The following is a 16,813-nucleotide window of genomic DNA, read 5'->3' on the forward strand; positions in this document are numbered from 1 at the left end:
TGTTGCTGCTGTCTCACCAGTAACTGTTAGAACTGCACTGGGCCCTTGTCACCACAGCAGTTGGGTTGTACTCCCTTCATTCATTTTTGAATGGGTTTTCCTGTCAGTGGTTTGATGACATCCTATGGCTAAACTCCAGCAGTGATTAACGCCAGAGCATTTCTCCACCTCTGTCCTAACCCTCAAACTACCCACATAGACCATTCTGCTGTGCTTTGCACAGAAAACAACGGAATCTCTTCAGAGCACCCCAAAATACAGACCCTGACTGCTGACAGCACAACAGTGTCCCAGGATTTCGGGTGACAGCCAAAGCATGTTCCTGTGGTGCCTCTGGAGGGGTACATGTGAGTCTTCTCTCTCTAACTGCACCATCAGGTGTGTGCTGCCAAGTTAGCTGTGGGAATCCAGTGGGATTTCAGCTCCAGCAGGGCTGGAGCTGAAAGCTCTTGGCCTTCTGGCTCCAATTTAAGGAGAGCACTGTATTTCCTTCGGGATTCACCAAGCTGCATGGAGGCCACGCGTCTGGCCTGTTGAGGTGAACGAGGGCTCAGCATCAGGCTGAAACCATAAGGTGGAAAATAAAACCATAAGATCCATGGGCTGGAATTTTTGAACATAATGCAACCTGACAGGAAAAAACCAAATCAAAGCAAAACAGAAAACCAAAACCCCAAGCCAAAACAAGCAAACAAACAAAAACCAACAATAAAAAAAGCAAACAAACAAAGCAAAGCAAACAAAAACCAAAAACCAAGCCAAAACCAAACCAAACAAACTAAAACAAACAACAAAAACACACGAAAAAACCAACACCAAACCAAAACAAAAAATCTAAACGACGTTGTTTCCAGGCCAGATTATAGGGAGCTCTCAGAAGTCCCGAGGGTTCTCAGGTCTCATCTCAAACACCACCAGCCTGTTTCAGGCCGCTGAAGGTATAGGTCGGGAAAAGCCCAACGCAGGAAGCAGGAGGGAGATCCGTGCCGGCGTAAGACGAAGACCCGAACCCCGAACCCCCTCCCCCGCCTTTATTAACATGACCGTCCTCTGGCCGTCGCCTCATCCCTCCCACCGCTTCCGCGTCGAGAGCCCCCGGGCAGCCTCCTGGGCAGACAGGACTCTCCGCTCCCGGTAAGGTGCCCTCCGACGAGTCCTCTCAGTGCCGAACTGTCACCGGGCGGCGACCCGGGACGTGGCGGGCCGGCCCGGTTCCGACCTTCTCCACGCCCCCGCCCCCTCCCCCGCCCCCCGCCCCGCCCCGAGTGGTTGCGCTCAGCACCCGGGACAGCAGCGCGACCCCCCCCCTCCCGCTTCCTCCGGGCCCCGCCGGGCGTTGCCATGGCAGCAAACGGCAGCGTCGCGCGCCCCGCTTTCCGCCGCGCGCCTCGGTTGCCACGGTGACAGCGGCGCCGCGGCCATGTCGGACCTGAGCTCGGAGGCGGAAGAAGAGGCCGAGAACGATTTGGGGGTCCGCCGGGGCGAGCGGGGTGCAGCGGCACGGGCGGAGGCGACTCGGCTCGGTCTCCCGAGTCCCTGCTGCGGCGAGGGGCCCGTCCCTGTTGGGGGCACCCGCCGCCGAGGGAGAGGGGGAGAAGAAGGGGCTGATGGGGACGGGTACCTTGGGCAGGGGATGGGGGAGCGGCAGCGGGGAAGAGCGATCTTTACCCCTGGGGGGTCTTACATGCTTACAAATGTGTCTCGCATGCTCATATACTCGGCCGTGCCGAGCCGGGGAAAGCTCCCGAGAGCTCTTCTTCTGTGGGTACGGGAGTGCTGGAAGTGGGACTGGGCCGTTTGCGTTGGGAGCTGCCTTTCTTTCCCCGCGGGATGCAAGCGAGTCATCCCTCTTCTCCATCAAAGTGTCAAGAAGGGAGGGAAGCCTCGGGATGCCAGGATCTGATGACAGCGGTGTCCGCACAAGCAGTACCGCAGATGCTCCTGCAGTCTCTGATTCAAGACGAGTTGGAGCTGCTTTGAGATAACACCTGTTTTCCTTCGTTTGATGACTTTAGATTCAATCAGGTCTAGTCCTATAAAATAAAAAAAATTTTTTTCTTTTTTCCACTTTTGATCAGGAGTATGATGGGGAACGCAATTCAGAAGGTGAACGGCATGGCCGTGGGAAAGCACGTCTGCCCAATGGGGATACGTATGAAGGAGAGTATGAACATGGTTTAAGAAGTGGGCAGGTAAGACGGTGACAAAAGGCAGTGTTTGTGCTTGTTTTTCCACAGTCCTGTTAGCCTGTTAGCTTGGGCAGTGTATTGAAACGAGAGTGAGAACTAAGTGTTTTATCTTTCAGGGGACCTACAGATTTAAAAATGGTGCTTTCTATGTTGGAGGATATCTTCAAAACAAAAAGCATGGCCATGGTACTTTTTTTTATCCAGATGGATCAAAATATGAAGGTAAAACACTAAACACAGCTGCAAAGATTTCTGTAACTGAAAGGACATATTTACCCCTCACCCACCCCTTCCGCCCCCACTCTCTGACCCCCACGTAAATTGGAGAATGTATAATCTTGAGAAGATTAATTAGCTATGAAATGTTTTCCTTTTATTCGTTTCTACTACAAGCTCTGAGAAGTGTGGGCTTTGTTTGTGGAAACTGACATAAACTATTGTGAGAAGTGTGGTTCATTCTTGTCATGGTCTCCTTTCAAGTGGGGCGTTTCAAGTCCTAAGAAATGTTAAGTATCTTATGAATAAGTGCAATCTTGGTAGAAGAGAGTATAGTTATTTAATTCTGAATGATAACTAGGACCACAGATGTTTTCAGTATAAAGTATTTTAGGACTTTATTAGGTCCATCCTTAAAAAATAGTGTACCGATTCAAGTACTTACCTGGGGATGGGGATGTCTCTGAAGTTTGAAGAAGCTGAAACTTGCATTGTTTCCCTTCTTCCAGGAGAGTACCTGAAACACTGAATATTGAAACACTTCAAGGGACAATGTTTTCTTCTTTCCTTCCTAAGCTAGGCAAGAAAGGATATTGATATTGTGAGGGTTAGATGCAGAGAGCAAAAAGAGCAGCTCAAACTTGTCTCATGGGAGCATATGTACCTGTGTTTATTTATCTTAAAATCGTAAATATATTTTAAGTTTGAATAGAAGAGTAACTAAGACACACAATCTAGCATCCTAGCATATATATCCCCTATTTGACAGGGCAATTTCAGCGATTGAATCAAACTAAAGTTGTTTTTTTGAGTGGAAATATGACATCTGATGCAATTATAACACAGTACCAAATTTAAAGATAGAAGCAGGACATACATGGCTTCTTGTGTTAATAATGATAATGAAGAGTGATACTGGAGACAGACAGTGGCAGACAAAATGAAAAGGAAGTCAGGTAGCTGCATAAATACATGTGTGGGGAGAGGGACAGGTAGAAGAAAAAAGAGCAAGGGCTTAGAGTAAGGAATGGTGTAAGGAATGATAAGGAATCTGCTTATGATAACATTACAAACTGACCACTACACCACCTCTTCTTCTGTTTCTGTCATATTCTCGTTAAAGGTTACTGGGTGAATGACCTGAGGCACGGCTATGGGAAGTACACTTACCCGAATGGAGACACTTATACTGGAGAATGGTTTAACCACAATAGGTTTGTTTCATTGTTAACACTGATGTTTCAAGTCACTCAGTGGCATTAAAGTGCAAAGGCTGCTTTCAAAGCAGGGCTGAACGCAGAAATCAAATGCTACTGAATAACCTTGGCAATTTAGCCCAACTTGAGTCATTTCGGCTGCTTAAATAATAATACAGTTTTCACACACTAGTGTAACAGCATCCTAAATTCTTAATATTAATTAATATAAACCTAAATTATTATTTTCTCCTTAGACATGGACAAGGTACATATATCTATAATGACACAAGATCTAAGTATGTTGGTGCCTGGGTAGATGGAAAACAGGAAGGACATGCTGAACTTATCCACATAAACCATAGATTTCAGGGCAAGTTTTTGAATGGAAATGTAAGTGTACTGGAAAACTCTCTATTCATCTGAATAGTTACCATGGAATTGCTTTAATATGATCTCTTTCCACTTAAAATAAGAAGCTAGGCTCCTGATCTTTCATAGTATTTCTTGTGCCTTATAAAGCTAAATTAACCTGTAGGACATAATGCCAAATTTCTCTGTAGCTTTGCTTTAAAAATATTTTGTTATTGACTATTGTTTGAATTTTGTATTAAAGTGTATTTTACATTTATATGCTTAGAATGTACTAACTTCATAGTTCTGTTGACTTTTTTGTGTCTTTGAGCAGCCTGTAGGTCGTGGCAAATATGTCTTTGACATTGGATGTGAGCAGCATGGTGAATACATACAAGCAGTACAGGTAAAAGAAATGGTGCAAATGATACTGAAGATCAGAGAACTCATTACACAAAATCTATTGAATTATCTATAAAATGCCTTAGAGATACTGGTATCAAAGTAGATCAGATTCATTGGGTTATCCAAAGTGTTGTGTATCTATTATCCTCAGTTCAGTTGGGAGTTGTTGGATGTGCTGAATTTGGCATAATAGGCCACTGACATGAGAGTTTAAACATGAATTTGAGAAGCTGAGGTTAAGCACTTGCCTTCTGAAAATCATTACTTTTAGGAACAATAATTTCTTCTGATGTCAATGCTGTAGTGACTGATTAAAACAAGGGTCAGTGCTGACACTAAAAGTAAGATTCATTTTTTTCTCTTTTCTTTAGTTGTAGTAACTGCAGAACAAGGCCATTTAAAATAAATTAGCTTGCAATACAGATAATGTTCTCATTAGTAAGACTCCTTTATATGCAGATAATATGCAGATAACCTTCAAATTTCAAAACCATAAGCTTTGTGCAGTACCTTCGTTCTTCCTAGATCCATTCCAAGGTCTTCCCTGAGCAGAAGGAAAGCAGATTGATGCAGAAGGAGCATTTTGCCACTCTGTTGCTGTGTGAGATAGTGTAGCATCTACCAGACATCAACTCTCATTTGTCACTGTTTTACTGTAGACAGGCATAGAAGAGGAGACTTAGGCTCCCCACAGCCATTCTCTTTAAGGGAGACACAAAATTCTACCTAAAAATTCTGCCTAAAATTCTGCCTTAAAGAACAATGCCAGTTCTCTTCCTAGACTTGTGGCTGCTGAAGTTCCTCCCCCTGTAAGCTCTTTAGAAGGTCCTGCCATTGCCATTTTGAGCCCAGATAAGGAGGTTTCAGTACACAACTCATTCATCTTAATCACTCCCTTAATACCCACAAGGTGCTGGATTTCATGAGTTATCTTCTAGGAGAAAGCAGAGGAAGAAGAAGAGGAGGAACCCTCATTACCTGTTGTACCAAAATGGAAAGCATCAGAAACTACCAAATTAACACTCTGGACTCCCCATGGGGAAAATCCACCTTCTCCCAAAGAACCCTCCCAAGTGAAACCAGGAGGAGCAGCGGAAGTAGGACCAGCAAGTGAAGAGGAGAAAACACCATCAGCTGAAGGTTTGTTCTGCTGGGCAGCTGGAAACTTCATGCTTTGACTATTAACTGAAACTGTGGCTTTCAAGTTTAGTAGCAAGTGGTGTGAATGGTTTTTTTGAGGTTTTTCCCCTTTAATAATTTTCCACATATTGATGCTTAAATACATCCAAGCCTTGTTCATGACGTGCACAATAGATGTGTGTCCTTTATCTCACAGCATAATGAGATAACAATTGCCTTGGAAAGTCTATGAATAATTTTAGTCTATATCATGGACTGCTATACAAACTTGATTATAAATAGTTACATAAGATTTTGTGGGGTTTCTCATATGAGTAAAGCCTATAGGCATTAGTAGGAGTTATTAGCTACTAAATGAAAAGACTGCAATTTTGTGAAAATTAAAGTTTTTTGAATTTCTAACTTCTCCTATTTCAGTCACTGATGAATATGCTGAAGGTAGAGATGATGAGCCTTCTATTAATGAAGAATACAGTGAACATGTTAGCCCAGAAGTGGCTGCAGGAGAGGAAGAAGAAAAAAAAGACTGGGAGGAAGAAGGTGAGGCATGGGGCACGCACGCTCATTCTTCCATTTTCAGTCAGGGCTTGAAGTGTCACACTGCTGCTGAGAGGTCCATTATCAAGCTGAAGAGACCATGGAAGTCTCTACCCCTCATAAGGGGGCCAGTCCTCTGTAGGTGTAACCTGGTTTTCATTTGTCAAGTTCATACACTGTGACAGCACAAATTAGAAGTGACACATCTGTGCATGTACAGCTGACAGAACTTGCAGGGCTGGGTTTGTAACTGTTTGCATTTGCTAGCATTTTTTGTTACAAACATAGGAGAAGTTTTCAGAATCTGGGAAATGTGTGGGGGTGTTTGTGCACTTCATATTCCTCTCGTGAATGGAATTGTGTATTTTTATTCTCCCAACTGAAGTTTAAAAGCAGGCAAAACAAATCTGAAGAAACAAATTTTAAGGTATTGTTATGCATTGTGGTTTAAACAGTCTTTGGTTGATTTTTTTTTCTTTTACAAACCAAAGAGATTTGGCATTCAGATACCTAGGTTCTCTTCCAGACAGTTCAGAAGCCTGTTTTAAATACAGAAGTATTAAGAAGCAACAAAACCATGCATCTATATTGACTAATATTTAGCCTATAGGCCTCCACTGAATTGTGGTTTTTGTATTTATTAAGTGTGAAGATTCACAAGCTTACATATCTGATGTATGAATACATAAGATAAATTTATCTTTTTGTAATCAGCCCAATTTACAGTAAATCAAAGCAAAGCACTATGCATGGGGAAAAGAAAGATGGTTAAACTGTGTGTAAATGCCTAGAGGTATACACTAAACATTCAGTTCTTGGACTTTTCATAGTATATCTGCTCTCAGTTTTTACCCATCACCTCTGAAGGTGCACTCCTGCTTTAGGAGTGCATCCAGCTGGCTGGTGGGGTATGTAGGGCTGACATCTTACAGGATCTCTGGGCTTGGATCATATCCATAGGAAATCTGAGTAGGTTTCCTGCATAGTTGTGCTTTGAATTTGGCAAAAGTTCATCGAACCTGGTTTGTCTCAAAGTCTCTTGGGCTCAAAGAACCATTTTTGAGTGAACTTGCTTCTAACAAATGTTCTGGCTTACCACAACGAAGCAGTTATGGTATTCCCATTGAATGCTTTTTCTGTGTTGTTTTTTTTTAAAAAAAGAACATGTGGACCAATGTAAGAGACATCATAGATGCAGATTCCAACACATGAAAACCCAGGAAGGTGATAGATGTTCTCAAAGTTCCTTCCAGCTCTTTATTTCTTGAATCAAAGAGTGGGATTTTATGTATTTTTTTCAGCATAGGTCTACCTCTATAATTGATTAGGCAATATGTTGTTCCCCTTGTCTAGTTACCAGTATTTTATAATGAAATGCATCTCTATGTCCTGTTTGTCTCCCCAGGAGCTAATACTTTTGAGGATTCCTAGGGTGAATCAAAGGAAGCAGAGTAATTTGCTACAACTAAAGACAAAGAGCCAAAAAAAAAGAGGAAATTTCAGAGGGAATGTTTTTTATTTGTGGTAAACTATTTTTAACAGTAAATTTTTATTCATAAAAGGCTAAGTTACAATACTTTGAATAAACATTTCATCACTGTTATGTCCGAAATATCTCTCTCTGAAAATTTAATGAACTTATAGTGTTTACTCTCCTAAGAACTTTGTTCTGTGAAGCAGGTAGGCAGTTGTTGAAACAAGTACAGGATTATTCTGGATTCATCAAACTGTGTCCTCAGAGGTCTGCAGAAGTAAACTCAATTTCCTTCCACTACTTATAGTTCTTCTCTTCCTTGAACCCTGCCTCTCAACACAGAACTGGGTCTTGCTTGTGAAGACAAAGGCAAAAACAGCATTGGGCTTCCCAGCACTATCTGTATCCCCTACTACCAGAACACCGATTACCTTGTTTATTATTTTATTGTTTATGGAGCTCTAGAAGACCTACTTGTTGCCCTAAATCTCTCCTTTCCAGTTTGAACTCAAACTTCATTTGGCTTTTCTAGCACATTGGTGTAGTATTTTTAAATTATGCCTTTTCAGAGTGCTTTTGCTTTGACTTTCACAGATTCATAGCACCATTTAGGTTGGACAGGACCTTTGTCTAACCTAAATCTACTATTTTCCAGGTCAAAACCAGTACCCCTCATTCTATTATTTCATGACCTCATAAAATCCCTCCCCAGCTTTCTTGTAGCCTCTTCAAGTACTAGAAAGCCACTAAAAGTTCTTCCCAGGGCCTTCTCTCCTCCTGGCTGAACAACCCAAACTCTCTCAGCCTGTCTTCATAAAAGGGCTACTGCCCTCTGCTCATCTTTATGTCCCTTCTCTGGACTTGCTCCAACAACACCAGATGGTCCAGAACTGGACACAGTACTCGAGGTGGGGTCTTAAGAGCAGAGCTGAGGGGGAGAATCACCTCTCTCAACCTGCTGGTCACACTTCTTTTGATGCAGCCCAGGATATGGCTGACTTTCTGGGCTGCAAGCACACATTGTTGTCTCATGTGGAGCTTTTCATCAACAAACACCCCCACGCCCTTCTCTTCAGGGCTGTTCTCAACCCATTCTCTGTTTAGCCTCTAATTGTTCCTGGGATTGCCCTGACCCAGGTGCAGGGCCTCCCACCTTGACCTTGTTGAACTTCATGAGGTTAGCATGGGCCCACCTCTCCAGCCTGTGAGGATCCCTCTGGATGGCCTCCCTTCCCTCTAGCAGTTCAACCACACAGCTTGGTGCCAACAGGAAACTTGCTGAGGATTCACTCCACTACTGTGTCCATGTTGATTACAAAGATGTTAAATAGCACCAGTACCAGTACCAACCCCCGAGTAACACCACTCATCTCTGGTCTCTGTTTGGACATGGAGCAGCTGACCACTACTCTTTGAGCATCAATTCCTTATCCACCAAGTGGTCAGAGTGGGAAGAGGGGACAGGATGAGCCTTCCCTGTCTCTGTACAACAGCCAAACAGCAAACATCCCATGACAGTATGCCTGGTCAGCAGACAGGTTCTTTCATTCCCTACGGAAGAGGATCTCCAACTGCTACCACTTGCTGCTGATGCTCAAGCTGGGCACAGCTGGCTCTGAAGCCTCCCTTAGCAGCATGTTTCTCTCCCATGAGATACTGAGCCTTCCAGGACTCAACACCAACTTTCTGCATTCAGGTCTGAACAGGGAAGAGGAACATTTCTCCTGCTGCCAGAAATTGTGAGCTTCCATCAGACACCCTCAGGGGAGTCACCATCCACTGGTCCAGCCAGCACAGCCCTTAGACATCCATCCACTTCAGGCTCAGGCTCTCACTCTGTGGAAACCCTGATAATATATCATTTACCCTTCTTAATAGTGAACCTCCTGCCCCAGGTCCTTGGATAGACAGCTCCTGGACCACTACACCCTTTCCCCACAGGGGATGACCCTATCACCCACAGCCTCAGTGAGACACCTGGGCACAACATCCCCCCTCGCAAGCCCTTCCTAGGTTTTCACTACTGAGGTGCCAAGGGCACTTTCATCACTGATGCTGGAGATCAGACCCAGTAACTCATCAGCACTGGTGTTGCACAGTCCCATACTATTTGCAGGAGAGTTTCTGCCTTTCCCCGTCACTCACAGAAACTTCCAAAAGCGCTGCTTACTGGATTCCCATCTCCCAGCTGAATAAGCATCCCTGCACAGCAGACAAAAACCAATCCAGTACTCCCTCAGTCAGCAGGCAGCTAACTCCTGAACATACATCTCCTTTTGAATCAAGAACCTCTTAATCAGGAAGGAGCCAGCAGGAGACAGCAGCTGCAGAAATCCCCTACAAGCCACCAGAATCAAATGACATTACAAAAATAGTAAGTTCAAGGTATTGTACAAGCAATAAATGGCACGGACAGGTTTTCTCTTCTTTTGTAGATGAATAAAGATGCCCTGAAAGATTTTATTCCAGATAATATGTAAGCAATACCTTAATTATTAACATATGGAGCCATCTGACTTTAATTGACTCTTTCATACTGTGAGAATATTGGTATGAATGTTGATGGAACTGGAACATGAGGTAGAATAGTGCTATACAGTAGCAGTTTTCTTTTGAAGTAAAATAACTGTTGGACTGATATTGCTGAAACAAGACCTGCATTTTTCCGTTCTTCACCTCAGAGCAGGAAAACTATACTAAAAGTTTAGTTTGGGGGAAAAGGGAAACATTTGAATGAGTTCTTTTTCTTGGCAACTCACAATTTTATCAAATATGTGCCTGGAAGTTTGAAGGTAGTGATAAAAATGGGTTAACAGACAGTAGAGATAAGGGAAAAATTTATATAAATAGTGATTATTACTTCTTCCTTCAATTTTTCAGCTGCCAAAAATGTCACAGTGCGAAAATGTCCATGCAATCTTTCCCTTCCTATCTAAAATGTAATTTTGTTTGCAATTTCTTGTCACAATGATTGTGACTTCAGTGAGCATTTTTAGAGGTGGCTATTTTTTCCTGCCATTATTATTGTAGCTAGATCAAAGCAAACTTGACTTTCTAACGCTGTTGGTTTTGGGTTTTTTTTTTGTTTGTTTTTTCTTTTTTTTTTTTTTTTCATCCTTTCATAATAAATTAAAATTAATTAATTTACTTGCTAGTTTTAGTATCAACAGAATGGTTAGGGTTGGAAGGGACCTTAAATATCCTCTAGTTCCAGCCCCACTGCACGGACTGGGAGACCTCAAAGCCGCATCCAAACTAGTGTTGAACAGTTCCAGGCATCCACAGCATCTCCAGGCAGCTTGTTTCAGTGTCTCATCACCTTCACATTAAAGATATATTCTATTGTAGATTTGTGAAATAACCCCACAGTCTATTTTCCAACTCAGCTGAATGATACATGAAGTTATTTTCTGTACAGCCAGTACTGAACTGTTTATTAATACATGAGTGACCTCCAGTGGAATACCTGCAAGAAGTGCATCCTGTATGGAATACAATCAAGAACAGCTAAGAACATCTGTAAGTCTGTGTGCTAAAAAGTGCTCCTTAAGGAGACATTTAATTTCACTGTATTTTCCAGAAACACCTTAAGGTTAAAAAAAAGAAAAAAAAAAAAAAAATGAAAAAAGAGAATTTATAGCCTTTGGAAGAAGGGGCAGGCAACTCAGAGGGCCTACAGGGACATCATTAGGCTATGCAGGGAGAAAATTAAAAGCGCCAAAGCCCAAGTAGAACTTAATGTGGCTACAGCTGTGGAAGACACACACAAAAATGTTTCTATAAACACACAAGAAACAAAAGAAGAGCTAAGGAGAATCTCCATCCTTTATTTGATTCAGGGAGATATATAGTGACAAAGGATGAGGTAATTAATGCCTTCTTTGCCTCAGTCTTTAGTAGTAGGACCAGTTGGTCTCTGGGTACACAGTCTCTTGAGCTGGAAGTCAAGGAAGGGGAACGGAATGAACGTCCCAGATTCCAAGGGGAAATGGTTGGCAACCTGCTACACCCCTTACCACACACAAGTCTCTGGTGCCAGGTGGGATCCACACAGGAGCTCTGAGGGAGCTGGCGTAAGTGCTCACCAAATCATTTTCCATCATTTACCAGCAGTCCTGGCTAACTGGGGAGGTCCCAGTTTACCAGAGGTTAGCAGATATGACACCCATTTACAAGAAGGGTCAGAAGAAGGATCTAAGGAGCTACAGGACTGTCATCCTAACCTTGGTGACAGGAAAGGTTAGGGAACAGCTTATCTTGAGTGCCATTTTGTGTCATAGAATCATAGAATTGTAGTGAAATAAGGCAACCAGGTGCCACTAATTACCAGGTAGTGGGCATGGGCTTGTGTTAAGACCAGCTGTGCCTGATTAAGGCGGGCCCCAACTGCGCATGAGCAGGACTGGGGGGCCAATAAAAGGTGAGGCTCAAACTCACAAGCTCAGCTCATGCTGGAACTCACAACCTTGGTATTGCTTGGCTTTGTTAGAATCATAGAATTGGCTGGGTTGGAAGGGACCTCACAGATCATCAAGTCCAACCCTTGATCCACTCCCGCTGCAGTTACCAGACCATGGCACTGAGTGCCACATCCAGTCTCTTTTTAAATATCTCCAGGGATGGAGAATCCACCACTTCCCGGGGCAGCCCATTCCAATGCTTGATCACCCTCTCTGTAAAGAAATTCTTTCTAATGTCCAACCTAAACCTCCCCTGGCAGAGCTTAAGTCCATGCCCTCTTGTCTTACTGGTAGCTGCCTGGGAAAAGAGACCAACCCCCCCCTGACTACCCCCTCCTTTCAGGGAGTTGTAGAGAGTGATGAGGTCTCCTCTGAGCCTCCTCTTCTCCAGGCTGAACAGCCCCAGCTCCCTCAGCCTCTCCTCACAGGATCTGTGCTCGAGTCCCTTCACCAGCCTGGTTGCCCTCCTTTGGACCTGCTCCAGGACCTCAATCTCCTTCCTGAACTGAGGGGCATGAACAGGACAAGGAGGTGATCAGGCTCAATCAGCTTGGGTTTATGAAGGACAGGTCTTGCTTGACTAACCTGATCTCCTCCTATGCCAAGGTGACTCATTTAGTGGATGAGGGAAAAGTTGTGGGTGCTGTTGACCTAGACTTTAGTAAAAACAGTTTCCCACAGCATTCTTTTGGAGACACTGGCTGCTCATGGCTTGGACAGCTGTATGCTTCACTGAGGAAAAACCTGGCTGGATGGCTCCAACTCCATGGAGTAGTGTTGGATGGAGTTAAATCCACCTGTTGGCTGGTCACTAGTGGTGTTCCCCAGGGCTCAGTGCTGGAGACACTTTTCTTTAATATGATTATCAATGATCTGGATGAGGAGTTCGAGTGCACCCTCAGTAAGTTTGCAGATGACAACAAGCTGGGCAGGGTTTTAGGTCTGCCTGAGAGCAGGAAGGTTCTGCAGAGGGATCTGGACAGGCAGGTTGATGGGGCAAGGCCAATGATATGAGATTAAACAAGGCCAAGTGTCTTGGTCCTGAACTTGGGTCACAACAACTCCACACAATGCTATAAGCCTGAGGATGAGTGCTGGCAAAAGGAAAAAAGCTTTGGAAAAGTCAGGAAAAAACATAATATTTATTTATTTATTTGTTTTAAATCTTGCTTTTCAGAAAAGCAGGACTAAACTGTGCTCACCAAGCACTTCTGCCAAAATGGAGTCCCAACATTTATTGTAAATTTCTGTGTTCCTATCCTTTCAAAGTATGTGGAAGGAACATTATTTTTCAAAACAAACAAAAAAATGCTGCTACTCCTCCCCATTCCTCAATCACACCACAAGATTTTATTTAGTCATTTAAATCTGATGTTGGGTTTTCCCACAAGGTGTCACCATAGATTAACTTCACTGTAGGTCTTTATAAAATAATATGCTTTCAGTTTTTGAGATACAAACACAACATTCATATGCTTTTAGGGTATTCCAAAGGCACCTATTAAAGTACATAACTTTGTACAAACAGTTCCAATTAAAGAATACTGCAACCAAATAAAGCAACATACTTTTTTTGAAGTTGTATTAAAAAATCAAGACACTGGAAAAATGTTTTGCCTATTACGAAAGCAAATTCAAAACTTCCAAGGACATTTTCTTAATTTCACCAGTTTTTAGTTATTAGTTTGACATTGTGAACATGCCACACTGGGAATTGTCTTTCTCTCCTAAGCATTGGATTTTACAATTGAGAACCCTTGTACATTAAGGATATAATTTCAGCTCTGATCCTAAAAATTATTCCCTAGGGGTCAGCCTGTGCTCACATGGGGTCCCAGGAAAGACAAAAATGTTGTCCTTGTGAGTAGAAGATCTTGTCCTTGCACTTTTGTTATTTAGACCACAATATAGTTTCAATGGCTTGCTACTTCTTGCCTGTTCTTTCTGTTAATCTGATTTGGATGCAAGAAATTAATAAATATATATAAGTTAAAGAAAATATTTTTCAATTAAGCATTTGTCTTTCACCTGCTCAGCATTGTCTGGATTAGAAACCACAGCAGAAGTATTTAAGTCTCCAGACCTTCTTTCCCACATGCTCTGAAAGTTTAACTCAATGAATAAATGCATTTGAGTGCATCTATTGAAAACGCAAAACATAGTGGTATTTTGATTCAAGTCTCTCAGCAATCTGCCTGTTAAGCATGTCTGGTTTGCAAACAGTATTGTTCATGCTCTGTGAGCTTTTTGGTTATATGCCAAGATTGGGTAAGTTGGTTAAATCCTCCCCCCCCATGTCTCACTCACCCATAAGAAAGGTCCTACCATGTCCCTCTCCCCATTCAACACCTACCTCTGGGGCAGCCTGGCTTTTGGGAGAAACTTGGTGGACAGGAACAGGGTTATAGTGCTGTAAACTGGCTTTTAGTAAGGGTATTTCTGCAGACCAGAAGGACTGAAAAGCAAGGAGAGGTATTTCCTTGCTATGGTGCACATGGTGGCAGCAGTGCAGGAAAGCTGTTCAAAGAAAAGTGATGATGCTGTTCTGACAGGTTACTTTTAATAACAGACCCACCCCACCCTGACAATAATTCTGATGCTACTGGGTGAAGGGAGAGATGTCATTTTCTGTTTTATTTTAGTGTTTTAAGAGAAGACCCAAATTCTTAACCCAAATTTGTATTTGCAGCACAATCTAGTATTAATGTATAAGAGCATTATGTAAAAAAAAAATCTTATTTATAAAAAGTTTGGAGAAATTTTCTCATGAAACCACTTCAAATGTTATGCCAACAATGCTTAAAAATGACCATTTAAATGGCTTTGAAGACTCCTGTTCCTGAAGGAACCTTCCTTTTCTCTTTCTTACCAGTTGGTGCCATCTCCATGCTCATGGGCAGGTGCACCATACAACAAGGAGAGCACAAGTCTTACCTGCCTCTCCTTATCTGCTTCTGTGTCCATCCCCAGGTAGGCAGTGAGCCATCATCCTCCCCTCTCATGGGCTGCCATGCCAGCAGCAGGCATTTTCCCTTCCTGAGGGAACCTGGAGCACCACCTTCACCCATCCTTATCCTCATCAGGGCCTTTTTTTCACCCCAAGAAACCTCCACACCTAGGCCACTGAGCTGAAGACCTCCCCTTATTCAATATTGTTGCACTTACACGTGCTCCACTGGAGAAGAAACGTACTCCCTGTGACTTGCCTCTGTTTCTTCTCAAGTAGAGAGGAGTGGTCAGTCCAAAGGCTGGAGTAACAGAAGAGGTTGAAAGCAGAGACCCAGACTGCAAAAGCAGTTTCTCAAAAGGCAACTTTTCAGAGAATGAGGGACAGTGGTAATCTGGGCCATACGAAGTACAGCTGTTGCTATGTGTTCAAATAGAGCCAGGTCCTTATCCAGAGACTATATCCAAAAGGGCTGCTTTTCACCAAAAGGTCTGGGCATGTGGTGCAGTGGGAGATCCATGCTGGTCGCATGGCAGGGTGCATGATGGAGATGCTGCTCCCTCCCTCTTCACCTTGCTCATCTCTTTCTACTCTATTTTCCTGTATTCTATAGCCCTTTCTCAGCTAGACCTCTGACTCACAGCCTTCCCAGAAGACCACAAAGGAGCCTTGCCACCGCATTCAGGGCCCAATGTAAAGCCAGCCCTCACCATATCTGCCCCTCTCAGATGACAGTAAGTGAATGATGGGGTAAGATGCAGAGAATTAACCAAGCCATGGGTTTCTCAGCATTGCAGTGGCATCCTGCTCCCTTGCAGCAAGAAGAAACTGCAAAGGTACTTGGGGTTTTAACCTTTTCTTGGGCTTGTGTGTGTAGCAACCCATCATTTGCATTTTTTGCAGCTGCAACCAGCATTGCAGTCCTATACCCTTCCAGGCATCACTTGCAAGCTGAAGTGTTCCTGTCTTGGCTCTGGGGCATTAGATTTTCACTTTGAAGTTACAGTACTGTTAGGAAAGCGTGAACTCAAGCAAATTCACCAGAGCTGGAAAGTCAAAATGAATACTTTCAGGTGCAAGACTGAGAGATGAAATCTCCACACCCATAGATAAGGTTTTCTTGTCAGATACATCTCAGCCTCAAAGCCTGAATTGTGGATGGGCTCCAGCCTTGAAGTTAAAGGTATGTGGGAGGGGATGAGTCAAGAAAGAGCATGAAAATTAAGAGTGAAAAGGAAAACATTTTTACTCATGCTGAGAAAGAAAGAGAAACTCCATTTTGTCCTCTTACTGAAACAAACATTTGTGCTTTCCCAGAGGTAGATATCAGAGAGCAGAAGTAGAAAGGAAAATTATAAAGGCAACTTGACTCTGTAGAAAGGCAAATTCCTGTTTGTGCATAAATTTTTGGGGCTACATTTCCATATTTCCGTATTTCCATATATTTCCATTATTTTCCAAATAACCAAGAAAAGAGCTACAGAGGCCTTCTGAGTGACCTATCCGGCAGGTTCGTCCCCATTTATAGAATTTGGCCCAGAACAGCACAAAGCAAAGCTGTGGTCCTGTGAGTGCCATCTCAGGAAGTGTTCAGCAGTTAGAGTTGCTCACATCAAGGTTTCATCACCAGTACAGTAACAGGAAGGCAATCAGTTCAGTTTTCTTAAAAAATTAATCATTTAGTCCCTTTTTCAATATGGTTCACTCAGGAACTGCTGAACACTGAGCTGTTGTGATAGTAAATGATCCCCTTTTTAGAAGAGGCAAATAAATAGTATGGTGTTTGCTCTCACTGACTGGTGGAGAGAACAGGGAACCCAGTGGCTTTAAGTAGAGCTTAAAGCCCTTCTCCTCTTCAAGTAGGAGAAGACTTTTTTCCAGTCCCAGTTTCTTTG

The 16,813-nt window shown here is 43.1% G+C and overlaps 1 protein-coding gene across 1 annotated transcript; it reads left to right on the plus strand.

Moving 5' to 3' along the window:
• Positions 1-1,372: 1,372 nt before the first annotated feature.
• Positions 1,373-7,649, plus strand: RSPH1 (radial spoke head component 1). The gene is made up of 9 exons (XM_071752374.1): positions 1,373-1,471; positions 2,079-2,192; positions 2,306-2,411; positions 3,529-3,619; positions 3,859-3,994; positions 4,290-4,361; positions 5,299-5,500; positions 5,918-6,040; positions 7,443-7,649. The coding sequence occupies exons 1-9, from the start codon at positions 1,421-1,423 to the stop codon at positions 7,466-7,468; spliced, it is 921 nt and encodes a 306-aa protein (XP_071608475.1). The 5' UTR covers positions 1,373-1,420; the 3' UTR covers positions 7,469-7,649.
• Positions 7,650-16,813: the final 9,164 nt, after the last annotated feature.

Source organism: Heliangelus exortis, chromosome 1 (genome assembly GCF_036169615.1).
Source record: "Heliangelus exortis chromosome 1, bHelExo1.hap1, whole genome shotgun sequence".
NCBI lineage: Eukaryota > Metazoa > Chordata > Aves > Apodiformes > Trochilidae > Heliangelus > Heliangelus exortis.

Coding starts and splice junctions, on each gene's coding strand:
- RSPH1 (XM_071752374.1), top strand. CDS start 1,421: ATGTCGGACCTGAGCTCGGAGGCGGAAGAAGAGGCCGAGAACGATTTG. Junction 1,472..2,078: donor AGGCCGAGAACGATTTGGGG/GTCCGCCGGGGC, acceptor ACTTTTGATCAG/GAGTATGATGGGGAACGCAA. Junction 2,412..3,528: donor AGATGGATCAAAATATGAAG/GTAAAACACTAA, acceptor TTCTCGTTAAAG/GTTACTGGGTGAATGACCTG.